This window comes from Columba livia, chromosome 28 (assembly GCF_036013475.1).
Source record: "Columba livia isolate bColLiv1 breed racing homer chromosome 28, bColLiv1.pat.W.v2, whole genome shotgun sequence".
Classification (NCBI taxonomy): domain Eukaryota; kingdom Metazoa; phylum Chordata; class Aves; order Columbiformes; family Columbidae; genus Columba; species Columba livia.
In genome coordinates this window covers 656,142-669,688 of record NC_088629.1, presented here as the reverse complement: position 1 = coordinate 669,688, position 13,547 = coordinate 656,142, and the positions used below count along the sequence as shown (strand labels likewise).

At 62.0% G+C, this 13,547-nt stretch overlaps 2 protein-coding genes across 10 annotated transcripts; both read right to left on the bottom strand.

Moving 5' to 3' along the window:
* Positions 1-165: 165 nt before the first annotated feature.
* On the bottom strand, positions 166-2,807 carry RBM8A (RNA binding motif protein 8A). Its single transcript, XM_065042846.1, has 6 exons — positions 2,670-2,807; positions 2,178-2,237; positions 1,733-1,810; positions 1,408-1,544; positions 1,084-1,220; positions 166-594 (listed from the first exon to the last, which is right to left on the bottom strand). Exons 1-6 carry the CDS (start codon positions 2,734-2,736, stop codon positions 549-551), a joined length of 525 nt encoding a protein of 174 aa, XP_064898918.1. The 5' UTR covers positions 2,737-2,807; the 3' UTR covers positions 166-548.
* A 473-nt stretch (positions 2,808-3,280) lies between these two features.
* On the bottom strand, positions 3,281-13,242 carry LIX1L (limb and CNS expressed 1 like). 9 transcript variants are annotated; one of them, XR_010468345.1, is made up of 7 exons: positions 12,922-13,242; positions 8,662-8,825; positions 6,953-7,093; positions 6,626-6,721; positions 5,889-5,966; positions 3,885-5,544; positions 3,281-3,842 (listed from the first exon to the last, which is right to left on the bottom strand). XR_010468345.1 is itself a non-coding variant. In XM_065042839.1 (6 exons), exons 1-6 carry the CDS (start codon positions 13,214-13,216, stop codon positions 5,305-5,307), a joined length of 1,014 nt encoding a protein of 337 aa, XP_064898911.1. In that variant the 5' UTR covers positions 13,217-13,242; the 3' UTR covers positions 3,281-5,304. The 9 variants fall into 9 exon arrangements, 1 of the variants encoding a protein (XP_064898911.1); XR_010468346.1 differs by having other exon boundaries at positions 3,281-3,863; positions 3,906-5,544; XR_010468348.1 differs by having other exon boundaries at positions 3,906-5,544.
* Positions 13,243-13,547: the final 305 nt, after the last annotated feature.

Below are 13,547 nucleotides of genomic sequence, written 5' to 3'. Positions count from 1 at the left end.
ATCAAGAACCGAGATCAAAACCGGGATTAAGAACCGAGATCAAGAGCCGGTTCAGCGACACAAGCGCCTTTTAGGCCGGTCTAACCCGAGCGCGGGCAGCGCAGGGAACGGCGCTCGCTCGCGGCTCCGAGAACGTTTAATTAAAGACGATAACGAGAAGACAAGTGTTTTTTACACAAAATGGGAATCATTTAAAAGGCCGAGTCCGAACAAACCCCCAGAGCTCAGGAACCCGTCGGGAAACCGAACCCCAGGAACAGCGGCCCCGGGGGCGCCCGGGGCGACAAGCGGTGCGCTCTGGGCCAAAACGGGGCGAATGCGCCCCAAAACCGCGTGGCAACGAGCCCAACGCCTCCGCGTTTGCTTCTTCGTCGCGTTTTCTCGGTTAAAACCAAGAAAAAGGGTAAAAGAAGCAAATTGGCCGAAGCGACGAATCGTCCGGCGGCCCCTCCCCCCCCAGATCCCTCCCGCTTCCCCCAGGTCGGCGCTGGGGACCAACGCGGCCCCGTCACCAAACGCGGCCCCGTCACCAAACGAACGCGGCTCCGTCACCGGCGGCGCCGGTCGGGACTCCTGCTGCGCCGGCGCCCGCCCCTGCCGACGAAAAGCTGCGCTTAGACCAGGGAAAGCTGGGCTTAAACTGGGGAAAGCTGGGCTTTGATTGGGGAAGGCTGGGCTCAAACAGGGAAAAACCAAGCCTAAACTGGGGAAAGGTGGGCTTTAAACTGGGGAAAGGTGGGCTTTAAACTGGGGAAAGCTGGGCTTAAACTGGGGAAAGCTGGGCTTTAAACTGGGGAAAGCTGGGCTCTAAACTGGGGAAAGCTGGGCTCTAAACTGGGGAAAGCTGGGCTCTAAACTGGGGAAAGCTGGGCTCTAAACTGGGGAAAGCTGGGCTTTAAACTGGGGAAAGCTGGGCTCTAAACTGGGGAAAGCTGGGCTCTAAACTGGGGAAAGCTGGGCTCTAAACTGGGGAAAGCTCTGCTTAAACTGGGCAAAGCTCTGCTTAAACTGGGCAAAGGGGGGTTTAAACTGGAAAAGGGTGGATTTAAGCCGGAGCAAGGCGGGCTCCAGGCCGTCCCTCACCTCCTCTTGCTCTTGGGCGGCCCGCGCACGAAGCACCAGTCCACGCTGATGGGCTGCCCCATGAGCTCCTGCCCGTTCAGCCCCTCCATGGCCGCCTGCGCCTCCTTGTACGTCTCGTACTCCACCAGCGTGTAGCCCTGGGGGCGACGGAGCCTGAGCCGCGGGGGGGCCCCAAATTCGCAGCCACCCCCGAGCCCGTCCGACCCGGGCAGCGGGTCAGAACCGCGCGGCCGGCGCCGCGGCCGCGGACTCGAGGGGAAACGGGGGCGGCGAGCGGCCGAAAAGCTCGAGGGGGGTGGGACTGCCCCCCGCTGTCTGTCCTACCTTCAGGTAGCCCGTCCGTCTGTCCAGGTTGAGGTGGATGTTCTTGATCTCGCCGTACTCGGCGAACTTGTCGTGGATGTCCTCCTCCGTCGCCTCCTCGTGGACGCCCGTGACGAAGAGGATCCAGCCTTCCACCGCTGGGGCCACGACGCCCCCAAAGCCATTGAGCGCAGAACGAGCCGCGGGCGGGCGGGGGGAGACCACGGAGCCCCGCCGCCCCGGCCTGAGCCGAGATTAACCCCGGCAAAGCGGGGCTTTGCCATCCCGGGAAGGGCCGAACCGCAGCCCCGCCCGCTGCCCCCCACCCAGACCCCCCGACACTCACAGCGCTGCGGCCCCGGCTCGTCCCCGTCCTGCTCCACGCTGTCGTAATCCTCGCGGGCACGGGCGCGGGAGCCCTCCTCTGGGACACAGAAACGGGGAGAAACGGGGGAGAGAGAAACGGGGGAAGAGAAACGGGGGGAACAGAGAAACGGGGGGAACAGAGAAACGGGGGGAACAGAGAAACGGGGGGAACAGAGAAACGGGGGAGAAACGGGGGAGAAACGGGGGGAACAGAGAAACGGGGGGAAGTGGAATGGGGAAGCAGAGCCACCAGCGCGGTAGCAGCTCCCGGGCAACCCCCAACCCCAACCCCCAACCCCCAACCCCAACCCCAACCCCAACCCCCAACCCCCAACCCCAACCCCAACCCCCAACCCCAACCCGAAGCCGCGGCGCTGCGGTTCTGCTGCAGGGCGGAGGCCCCGCGGTCCCGGGGCCGCTCTCACCTGAACCGAACCCGCGGCCCTTCCGCTTCTTGGCTTTCTCCTTCAGCTTGTGGATGCTCTCTGCGGGGAGAAACCGGGTCGGGCCGCGCACGGACCCGAACGGGAGCGACCCCCGGCACCGGGAGCCCCCAGGCCGGGCCGGGCGGGCTCAGCGCGGCCCCGGGCGGGCTCGGCGCGGCCCCGGGCGGGCTCGGCGCGGCCCCGGGCGGGCTCAGCGGGGGCCCCGGGCGGGCTCAGCGGGGGCCCCGGGCGGGCTCGGCGCGGCCCCGGGCGGGCTCAGCGGGGCCCCGGGCGGGCTCGGCGGGGGCCCCGGGCGGGCTCGGCGCGGCCCCGGGCGGGCTCAGCGGGGCCCCGGGCGGGCTCAGCGGGGCCCCGGGCGGGCTCGGCGGGGGCCCCGGGCGGGCTCGGCGCGGCCCCGGGCGGGCTCGGCGCGGCCCCGGGCGGGCTCGGCGCGGCCCCGGGCGGGCTCGGCGCGGCCCCGCGCTCTCTCACCGTCGCCATCCTCGTCCATGGCGAAGTCTTCGCCGCCGGCCTCATGCAAGTCCAGCACGTCCGCCATCTTGCCGCTCTGCCCGCCGCCGCCGCGGGGCGCGCCGGGAAACGCGCCGGAAGTGCCGTCGCCATATTGGGGAGGGAATGTGGCGGGAGGGCTCAATCCTCCATCTTGGGGAGGGAGTGTGGCGGGAAGGCTCAGTCCGCCATCTTGGAGAGGGAGTGTGGCGGGAAGGCTCAGTCCGCCATCTTGGTGACGGGAACGTGGCGGAAGCGCCGTCTCCGCCATCTTGGGGAGGGAGTGTGGCCGGAGGGCCTAGTCCGCCATGTTGGGGAAGGGAGCGTGGCGGAAGCGCCGCCGCCGCCATCTTGAGGAGGTCAAGGCATCTCGCCTCGCTGGCGCCGCCATGTTGGGAAGGGCGATGTGGCCCCTTGTGGCCCCAAACTGGGCCCGTAGTGGCGGTTACGGGGGTGGCGGGGAAACACCCTTGTGGGTGCTGAGAAAACCTGGACTCGTCCCGTTTCTCACCCACCAAGCGCATCCGGAGTCGCAGTCACGGGGACTGACACAAACCCGGGCAGCGCGCGGTTGAAATCAGACCCAACTCCAGGGCGTTCACAAGCTCGTTTATACGCGTTAAACACCCACGCTGCCGCGTAACGAGGCTGCGTACCACAACGTATAGAAAACCAACCCAAACCAGGCTCGTGCGATGAGGATACAAAGCCAGGGCGCCGACAGCACGCGGGGTCGCGCGTCTCCGCCTCCAGAGCGCGAAGCGGCGGGAGGAGCGGGCGCGAGTCTAAAGTCCAAAAGGGCACTTTTTAAACCTAAAATCGTCTAGACTTAGTCTGGATATGTTAGACGAGGAACGGGGCATGATTTCTTTCTAAAAATAGCGCATATAGGGGGACTTTTGGGGGAAAATGGGGTAAATTTGGCGCAGCAAAGGGCCGGACCCCGGGATCTGGCAGAGAAGAGCTGGGGCCAAAGCTTAGTCTGAGCTTTACCTGCATCCGCACTCTGGTTTACAGGATTCAGCTCAGTTTATTAAGCAAGACTTGTGTCTGCAAGAGAGGAGCTCAACAGCTTCCCCTCCAACGGGTTCAGGAACTCAGGCCAAGCTTAACCTTGGCTGTGTAAAGCTTAACCTTGGCCGGGCAAAGCTTAACCTTGGCCAGGCAAAGCTTAACCTTGGCCAGGCAAAGCTTAACCTTGGCTGTGTAAACCTTAACCTTGGCCGGGCAAAGCTTAACCTTGGCCGGGCAAAGCTTAACCTTGGCCGGGCAAAGCCTGGCTTTGGGCCGGACCAGCGCGTCCGCGTCTCTGCCCGTTTCTCCGAATCAGGACGTTCCCAGCGGGTCTGGGGCAGCCAAACGCTGCAACGTGGGCTTGGAGCAAAACCCAACCCACTGGGCTGGGATCTGAGCTCAGCCAGACCGGCCTAAACCCAGGAAAGCCCCCAGATCAAAGACTAATTAAAACCGCCCATCTGATCCCTTCGTTACCTTGGAACTTGTTGTCCGGTGCGTTATTTACACCGAGAGTTAAGTAGGTCCTACAAGCGAAAAGCTGAGCAGACACAAGTCCCGCCTAAGCCTGGACCCGGAACCCTGGGGGCTGCTCCCCCGGATTTAAGTCTGGCCAAAAGAAAATCCCGGTTTTTAAATCCGTTTTTGGGTGGTTTTAGGTTTCCAGTCCCTCCCAGGCGCTTGGGAGCGTCTGGCTGCGCGATCAGCGTCCTTCCCAAGCCGGAGCTTTGCTAGACCCCGCCTAGAGCACAGAAACAGGAGAGAAACGGCCCGAAGCGGGTCTGGGTGACCAAGGAACCGCAGTTTGGGGCAAAGTGCCACATTTTGGGGAACGGCGCCGAGCAGCCGGCACCGGGGCGCGGGCCGGCGGTGGCGATCCCGAACTTACGCTGGTTTAACGGCGTTTCCTCACAGAAACGCGACACGAGGAGCCGCCCAGCGGAGGAGAGGGGCCAGACGCCAGCTCTGAAGTGTAAAAGTCGAGGATTAAAGTGTAAAAATCGAGGATTAAAGTGTAAAAATCGAGGATTAAAGTGTAAAAATCAAGGATTAAAGTGTAAAAATCAAGGATTAAAGTGTAAAAATCAAGGATTAAAGTGTAAAAATCAAGGATTAAAGTGTAAAAATCAAGGATTAAAGTGTAAAAATCAAGGACTGAAGTTTAAAAATCTGTACAGGGCGTTGTTTCTTTAAAAAAAGGTTAAAAATGTGCAAACGGGCCACGATTCCGGAAGAGGCGACAGTAAGAGGATGAGCCCCGGCTGGAGCCGCGGAGAGAGGGACTCGGGAGCGCGATCACCCGCAGGTCCTGGCAGGAACACGGCGGCAGGGTCGGGTTCTCTCGCAGGTCCTGGCAGGAACACGGCGGCAGGGTCGGGTTCTCTCACAGGTCCTGGCAGGAACACGGCGGCAGGGTCGGGTTCACCCGCAGGTCCTGGCAGGAACACGGCGGCAGGGTCGGGTTCTCTCGCAGGTCCTGGCAGGAACACGGCGGCAGGGTCGGGTTCTCTCGCAGGTCCTGGCAGGAACACGGCGGCAGGGTCGGGTTCTCTCGCAGGTCCTGGCAGGAACACGGCGGCAGGGTCGGGTTCACCCGCAGGTCCTAGCAGGAGGGCTGTGTGCTGCCCAGCTGCCCCGCGGCCAGCGTCAGGATGTCCTTCTTCTCCTTGTGGAAGCGCAGCTCCTTCCCCGCCAGCCGCGCGTCGTCCAGCTCGCGCTCCGTGGCCGCCAGCTCCCGCGACAGGGCGCCCGGGCTGCCCTGCTCCCGGTTCACCCAGTCCAGCGCCATCTGGTTGCGGATGTCGTCGTCCAGGGCGCGGTGCGAGTAGTGGGCCAGCACCTCCTGCGATGGGGACAGGGGACACGCGGTGGGAAACGGGCTCGGGGAACACACGGGGAGAGGCGGGAGCACGGGGCGGGCACGGGGGCTTCGCTCAACTTGCGCCAGGGAGGCTGAGGTTGGAAATTTGGGAGAATTTATCTACAAAAGGGTTGTTGGGTGTTGGAAGAGGCTGGAGTGCTGGGGTCACCATCCCTGGAGGGTTTAAAGACTGAGACGAGGTTCTCGGGCCGTGGGGCGGTGCCGGGGCGGGTTAGCGCCTGCGCTCCAGCCCAACGCTCTCCCACCCGCGTGGCGCTGTGACCGGGAGGACGAGGCGGTTGTCGCCGGGCGCGGGGACAGCTCACCTGGCGCGAGCACTGCCGCTCCCGCATGGCCTTGAGGCTGCCGTTCCAGTGCAGCAGCTGGAACACGGTCATCAGCTCCTGCAACGGCAACGGAGTCAGCGCCGGGGGGCGCGGGGGCGCGGGTCAGCACCACGACCGCCCGCTCCGTCGCACGGGGAGCATCGCAGAGCGCGTCCGTGTTTGCGGCCCCCGGGGCTGCACGGAAAGACGTGCAGCGTTAACGAGCTACGGGTGATCAGAAAGAGAAGCAAAGCGGGGCCTCTCCTGCTCGGAGAGAAGCCAAACCCGCTGCGCCCCGCGCGGCGGCTCCCGGCGCGTCCCTCCGTCCTCTGCGCGGTTGGGCTGCACAAGAGTTGTTTCCAGTCACTTTGGAAGCCCCAGTTTAAATTAAAAGGGTTCAAAGAGTCGTTTTGGTTGGAAAAGAGCTTTAAAATCACAGAGTCCAACCACGAACCCACCCCCGGCACTGCCCCGCGTCCCTCAGCACCTCAGCACGTCTGCGCAACGTAACGGCGCTCATCACGACGCATATGGCACAATCACAGCGGGTTTTGGATGAAAGATGCTCCCCGGCCCACAGAGAAAAGCCCGATCCCAAGCATTTCGTGCTGCACAAAGCGTCACGAACCAACCCCGAGCTGCGTTTGGAGAGGAAATCCCCACTTTTGTGCCGAATCCGCCGCCCAAAGCGCCGCCCAAGCGGCCCCGGAGCCGCAGCCTTGAACCGCGAGCGGTACCTGGAACTCCAGCATGGATTTGCCCTTGTTGGACTCCAGCATGAAGCGGAACGCGCCGATGCCGGTGTTGGGGTTGTCGGCCTCCTCCCGGTTGCCCTGCAGGGGATACGGCACATGAGAAACACAATTCCCGACCAACCGGGAGTGTTCTCCCGCCTGCCGATCCGCACGCAATCGCGGGGGGAGCCGGAGAATAAGGATTAGGTTTTAACACTCAGAAGTCACCGAAAACCCCACCCTGCCCTGAGGAGTTCCGGATGCAGAAGCAAACCCAGCTTTGGGTTTCCCTGCCCGCGTTCCCGGCGATGGGGCAGCGGGAAGCCTCACGTTGAAAGACGCCAGCGCCTCCGAGACGCTCTTCTCGATGAACTCGTCCGTGATGCGCCGCGAGGGGTGCTCGTTAAACACCGAGTTCATCAGCGCGATCTTGGCGGCGCTCCGTCGGGCCTCGGCCTTGGTCGGGCAGAACTGGGGGCGAGACAGACGGCGTCAGGACAGACAGACGGCGAGGTGGCCGAGGTCCCCGCGGCCCCACGCTCCACATGTCACGCGAACCACGGGAATCCGGGGGCAGTTTGGGGCCGTCGCTGCTCTCGGACATCCTGAACTCGTTAGTGTGAGACCACGGCCGCGCCGGCCGCGCTCAGCCCGGCGCTACCGCGGCAGCCGAACGCGGCGCCCAACGCCGGCGCCAAACCACGCTCACGGCTTAAAGGCAAAACACAACCAAGCGGCTCCGAAGCGCGAGGGCTGATCTCGGCACCGGGAGCTGCTCCAGGCGTCTCTTTTGGAAACGTTTGTCAAACAAAGACGAGAGATTAACGAGGGAACGCGAAACGCAGCGGGACCCGCTGTGATTTTTGGACCTTAATCTTTCGGTGAAGTGTTTGGGTTGGACCTTTTCCTTTTAAACAGAAAGAAGGGTCAGAGCCGGAGCCCCTGCGGGGAAACCGGGCCCCACCGGTCCGCCCCAGCTGCACCTGTAAATAAATCCCAGTGCTCTGAACTGGGAAGGAGAAGGCATTCCCCAAACCGGCCAGTCTGAGGGCTCCCTCCAATACGCTGTATTTTCCCTCAGTGTGCAGGGAAACACCCAAATCTAGAGCCAAACCTTCCCGGGTTGAAGCCGGACAATTAGAAACACGTATTAACCAGCTTGAAATTGAAGCGGGTAACAGGCAGAGCTCCACATGGGCGGGAAAGCGTTTGTGCCCGCCCCAAAATACCTAATTCTGTGGGGAAATCCGAGCGCCCAAATTAGGAGAGCAGGGATGTACCTGGGAGCTTAGCACCCAAATTAGGTTAATGAGGAGAGCAGGGATGGTACCTGAGCACCCAGATTAGTTAATGAGGAGAGCAGGGATGTACCTGAGCACCCAGATTAGGTTAATGAGGAGAGCAGGGATGGTACCTGAGCACCCAGATTAGTTAACGAGGAGAGCAGGGATGTACCTGAGCACCCAGATTAGTTAATGAGGAGAGCAGGGATGTACCTGAGCACCCAGATTAGGTTAATGAGGAGAGCAGGGATGGTACCTGAGCACCCAGATTAGTTAACGAGGAGAGCAGGGATGTACCTGAGCACCCAGATTAGTTAATGAGGAGAGCAGGGATGTACCTGAGCACCCAGATTAGGTTAACGAGGAGAGCAGGGATGGTACCTGAGCACCCAGATTAGTTAATGAGGAGAGTAAGGAATGGTACCTGAGCACCCAGATTAGTTAACGAGGAGAGCAGGGATGTACCTGAGCACCCAGATTAGTTAATGAGGAGAACAAGGGATGGTACCTGAGCACCCAGATTAGTTAATGAGGAGAGTAAGGAATGGTACCTGAGCACCCAGATTAGTTAACGAGGAGAGCAGGGATGTACCTGAGCACCCAGATTAGTTAATGAGGAGAGCAGAGATGTACCTGAGCACCCAGATTAGTTAACGAGGAGGGCAGGGATGTACCTGAGCACCCAGATTAGTTAACGAGGAGGGCAGGGATGTACCTGAGCACCCAGATTAGTTAACGAGGAGGGCAGGGACGTACCTGGAAGCTGCCGAAGCAGCTGCCGCCGGGCAGGGTGACGTAGCAGACGTAGGGGGGGCTGGAGGACGGCACCATCTCGTACACGACCAGGGCGCCGTTCTTCAGGTCGGCGCCGCGCGACTGCTTCATCTGCCAGAACTCCTGCAGGGCCTCCACCACGTTCACTGCAACCAGAGCCGGGCTTGACGCGGAGCCGAGGAACCCCGAGACGCCCCAACTGCCTCAAAGCACCGCGACGGAGGCACACGGAGCCACCCGAGGGGAGAAGAGAAACGTCCCGGTGCTGAACCCCCCCCGCAGGTTAAACCCGGGATTAGCTTCGTTACACACAGCTCTTTCCGTCCCGGTTGGGAAACCAGAGCTGAAGACGCTGGCTTTGGCAATCAGTCTCTGCAGAAGGCGGGTTTAAGCAGCGCCAAATTTCGAGCACGTGCAGCCCAAACCCGCGCGGTTACGTTCTCGTTCTCCTTTTTGAAGGACATTTCTTCAATTCAACCCGAGCTCTGCTCGCCCCTGAGCCCCAGAGCCGCAGGAACTCCCTGGGAGCCGTTCCAAGCTCACCCCCTTCTTATTTTGTCAAGATTTGGGGAGGAAAAGTGAACTCTGCAGCACCTAAGGGCCCATCTCCCCAGCTGAGGGCTCTGTGCGCAGCCGGCCCCGCAGCTCCCGGCCTCGCCAATCCCGCGCCGCTCTGCACCATCCTCAGGTTGTTTTTCTCTTTATTTTGTGAAGAAAAACGCAAGATGGGTTTAAAAAAATGGGAACTGCCTTGAAATGTGAATTGGAAATGGGGCTGCAAGGGCCGTTCCCGGCGGGACAAGGGCTCCCCGTGCCGGCCCGGCTGCGCCCAGAGCCCCCACCGCCCCCAGGACCGCGCCCAGGGGACCAGAGGCTCCTGCTCCGAATAAGGGCTGCAAATGCTCCAGAACAACACGGTCTGTGCATCACGGAGCAGCGACGCGGGGCAAGCGGCGGGAAACGGGAGGTTGCTGTGCTTTGCGTCCTGAACCCCGTTGTGTGTCAGGTCTGTGAGAGCCCGAGAACTCGACCCCACACACCCCAGGAACTTGATCCCACACACCCCGGGGATCTTGACCCCCTGCACCCCGGGAACTCGACCCCCTGCACCCCAGGGATCTCGACCCCGTGCACCCCGGGAACTCGACCCGTACGGAGCACGAAACACAACGCGGGGCTGGAAAATAGAGAGAAAACAAGGAAAACAGAGAAAAACAAGGGGTGGAGCAAAGGCAGGGACGGGCTGAGGATGCTCCGAGCCGGGGGGAGGGCTCGTCTGACGGGAAACCCAGCGTGCAAATGGAGATGTTTCAATAAAGGTACATTAACCAGTATCGATAATAAAGATCCATCGATAACAAAGATACGTAAACAGATCTGAACGGCCCGCAAGCAGAACAAGCCTCGCTGCCAGCCCAAAGCGCTGGCGCTGGCGCCCGCCGGCACCTCTGTCGCCCGCCTGCTCGACTTCCTGCGGGCAGGCAGCGCCGACGCTGCTGTGAGACGCGGTTGTGATGCGCGCCGGGAGGTTTAATGTCTACAGGTGTAAGCAGACGAGGCTCGGGCTCTGAACCTGGAAAGGGGAAAGGTGGTTGAGTTCTGTGTAAAAGGTCACGACGAGATAGCCGAGGTTTGCGGCAAAAGGGGCGCCAGGCTGGCTGCAGTGGGTTTGGCAGCTCGGGTTGCAGCCAGCTCACCATAAGGAGCCAAAGTAAAGAGCGCACTGTGAGGAAGCTGAAGGAGCCTCATCCACAGACCCTACAGACCCCTCCCCAAATTCACCAAGTGACCCCGCGCCGGCGCAACAGGGGACGGTCGAGGAGGGGAATATGGAAACGGTGCTCTGAGACTCATTCTAACAAAAGCGGGAAGGTCATGAATATGTACAGGCGTTCCTGGGTCATTATGAATACGTAATACCATACTGTAATTAAGCACACTTCTTGTTAAAGGTGTGCGTGTTGGGCGAGCGAACCCCCGCGCACCCAGCGCTGTTTGGCTTGTGCCCTAATGAACACGTCTTTAAGGAATACAAGGAATTGGATTCAATGCTGTTTATCCACAGAAAAAGCCTAAGTTAGTTACTTCGCTGCTGACAGAGGGAATCAAAGAGACGCCGTCGCCGTGCGCCGCGGGTTCACCCGGCCGGACCCGCACCCAGGGCAAAGCGCCCGCCCGGCGGCTCCACGTGGCCGGGCCAGCTCGCCCCCGCCAAACCCTGGAGCGGCTGCCGGAGCCGCCGCCGGGCGGCGGAGCTTGGGAACCAGAGCGGCTGCACGGCCTCTCCTCTGGGGCGGGGTGGCAGATTCTTTCCATCACAAGGCTGCTAAAATATGTGCTTTAAGGGTTTTTTTCCCCTCTCGCTTCTGCGGTTGTTTTTTTGGTGCTTTGTGTGTGAAGAGCAGGAGCTCGGGCGCCCGCGGAGGGAGCGGCGCCTGCCCTGCGGGACACAGAGCACCCGCGCCCCCAACCAGCCCCAGTTCCTCCTCCCAGCCGCGGGTTTTCTGCCACAGAACGCAGGGGGACCCCAGGAACAGCCGAGGGCACAACCCCCTTCTTGGGAAGAAATGAGCCTTTTCTGTGTCCCGACACCAAGTCGAAGCGAAGGAATCACACAGAGAGCACCGAATCGCTACCGCACCAGCGCCCTCCTTGTAAAACACCTGGAAAACGCCTGAAAAGAACAAACAGCCTCTGTTCTCTCCAGCTTTACCACACTTACCCATTACAGGTACAGCATGAGTAGGAAACCTCTATCTCTGTGCCCGGCTCAAGTTCCTGCACCCGGCTCGTCACCCAAATCCCTGCGTTGTCACCCAAAACCCATCTTTGTCACCCAAATCCCTGCCCACCCTGGCCTTGTCTCCTTCCCCTAATCTACAAAAGCAAAACCGCACATCAAACGAAGCCCAAAAGAAGCCAAAAGTTTGTGTTTAAGAGGCCACGGAGACGTTCCTGAGCTGGACCCTGAGACCGCGGGACCCCGAGGGCAGAGCAGAGCTGGTTGGGTTGTCCTCACTCTCTCGGTTTTGGCACAAACAGCCCCAGAGCGACGGGTTTGGATGGGGGTTCTCACCTCTAACGGCGCCCGAGCTCACTCTGCATCCCTCGCGCGAGGAAAAGTCTCCAAAACCAGCAAAAAGCAGCTGGTTACTGACACTGAACCCAATGACAACAGCCAAGGCGGCTCCCCGGTGGCCTTTAGAGCCCGTCGTGCGGGCAGCGCGTCAGCTGCGATGGGGAGAACCAGCACAGGGCTCCCAAATCTCTTCTCTTCCCAAAAGTCGTGGATCTGAGGGGAAAAGGGGAGCAAAGGGAAGCGGGTCTGGGGAAGCAGGAGCATCCTGGGGAGATCTGCACCTTCGGTTTGTGCTGGGGAAGGACCCGCAGAGCAAGGAAAACGGGTTAGAAGAGGAATCCCAGACGAGGGAGAATTAGTGGAGAAGGAGGGTTGGGCAAAGGGTCAGAAACATGAGGAAAAGGGGGAGGTGACACCCCGAGAATGTCCCAGACCCTCCAGCGATGGGACGGGACACGGGGCGTCCTGGGGGGAAAAGGGGCAAAGCCCCAAACGGCGGGACACAGCGAGGAGGGACCATCCTGTGAACCGGGAGAGATGGGGAACGAGACGGAGAGAGAAACCGGCTCAGAGGAGCAGCCCTGGGGGAGAATGCCGCAGAACCCCAGGATGTGAGGGGTTGGAGGGCCCTGGAAAGCCCATCCAGTGCAGTCCCCCATGGAGCAGGAACACCCAGATGAGGTTACACAGGAAGGTGTCCAGGCGGGTTGGAATGTCTGCACAGAAGGAGACTCCACAACCCCCTGGGCAGCCTGGGCCAGGCTCTGCCACCCTCACCCCAACAAGTTGCTTCTCATCTTCCAGCGGAACCTCCTGTGTTCCAGTTTGCACCCATTGCCCCTTGTCCTGTCCCTGGTTGTCACCAGAAGAGCCTGGCTCCATCCTCCTGACACTGCCCCTTTCCATCTTGATCCCCAGCAATGAGTCCCCCCTCAGTCTCCTCCTGTCCAGCTCCAGAGCCCCAGCTCCCTCAGCCTTTCCTCACACGGGAGATGCTCCACTCCCTCCAGCATCTTGGTGGCTGCGCTGGACTCTCTCAGCAGTTCCCTGTCCTGCTGGAACTGAGGGGCCACAGCTGCACACGGTATCCCTGGTGCGGTCCCACCGGGGACGAGACGGCGCAGAGCCCGGGTCCCCCCCGCCCCGCCCCCGGCCCCGCTCACCGCGGCCGTAGCCCTGCGTGTGCTTGGCGAAGCTCCTCACCACGGCCTCCACCGCCTCCCTGAGCACGGCGGGCGGCCCGGGCCCGGGGGGCGGCGGCGCGGCCGGGCCCTGCAGCCCCAGCGGCGGCGGCGGAGGCGGCAGCGCCAGCCCCGGGCCCAGCGCGGGCGGAGGGGCCGCCCCCGCGGCGGGGGGAGGCGGCGGAGGGGCCGAGGCGGCGGCGCCGGTGACCCCGGGGCGGAGGGAGCGGAGCGTCCCCAGCCCGGGCTGCGGCCGCTGCGCCCGCACCGACTCCATCGCCGCTCTGAGGGGAGCGCGCCCGCGGCGCCGCGGCTGTCACTCACCGCCCCGCGGGCCAATGGGCGCGGGGATCGCCGCGGGGAGGGGGCGGGGCGGCGGCGGGAGGTGGCCAATGGTGGTGGGAGGTGGTGAAAGCGGCGGCGCGCCAATCGCAGGGCCAAGGATCGCGAAAGTGGGCGGGGCGGGGAGGACAGTCCAATCACAACTTGTTTGTAGGGCGCGGCGAGGGGCGGCAGCTGTCCAATCATGCTGCAGAAGTGATGTGAACTACAGAGGAAAGAACGAATCAAAACGCAAAGCAGCAGGGAGGGAGGGGCGGATTACAATC

Coding starts and splice junctions, on each gene's coding strand:
- RBM8A (XM_065042846.1), bottom strand. CDS start 2,736: ATGGCGGACGTGCTGGACTTGCATGAGGCCGGCGGCGAAGACTTCGCC. Junction 1,221..1,407: donor GACGGACGGGCTACCTGAAG/GTAGGACAGACA, acceptor CGTCGCCCCCAG/GGCTACACGCTGGTGGAGTA. Junction 595..1,083: donor CCGCCCAAGAGCAAGAGGAG/GTGAGGGACGGC, acceptor TTTCGTCGGCAG/GGGCGGGCGCCGGCGCAGCA.
- LIX1L (XM_065042839.1), bottom strand. CDS start 13,216: ATGGAGTCGGTGCGGGCGCAGCGGCCGCAGCCCGGGCTGGGGACGCTC. Junction 8,826..12,921: donor CACGCAGGGCTACGGCCGCG/GTGAGCGGGGCC, acceptor CTCTGGTTGCAG/TGAACGTGGTGGAGGCCCTG. Junction 7,094..8,661: donor GCTGCTTCGGCAGCTTCCAG/GTACGTCCCTGC, acceptor TCTCGCCCCCAG/TTCTGCCCGACCAAGGCCGA.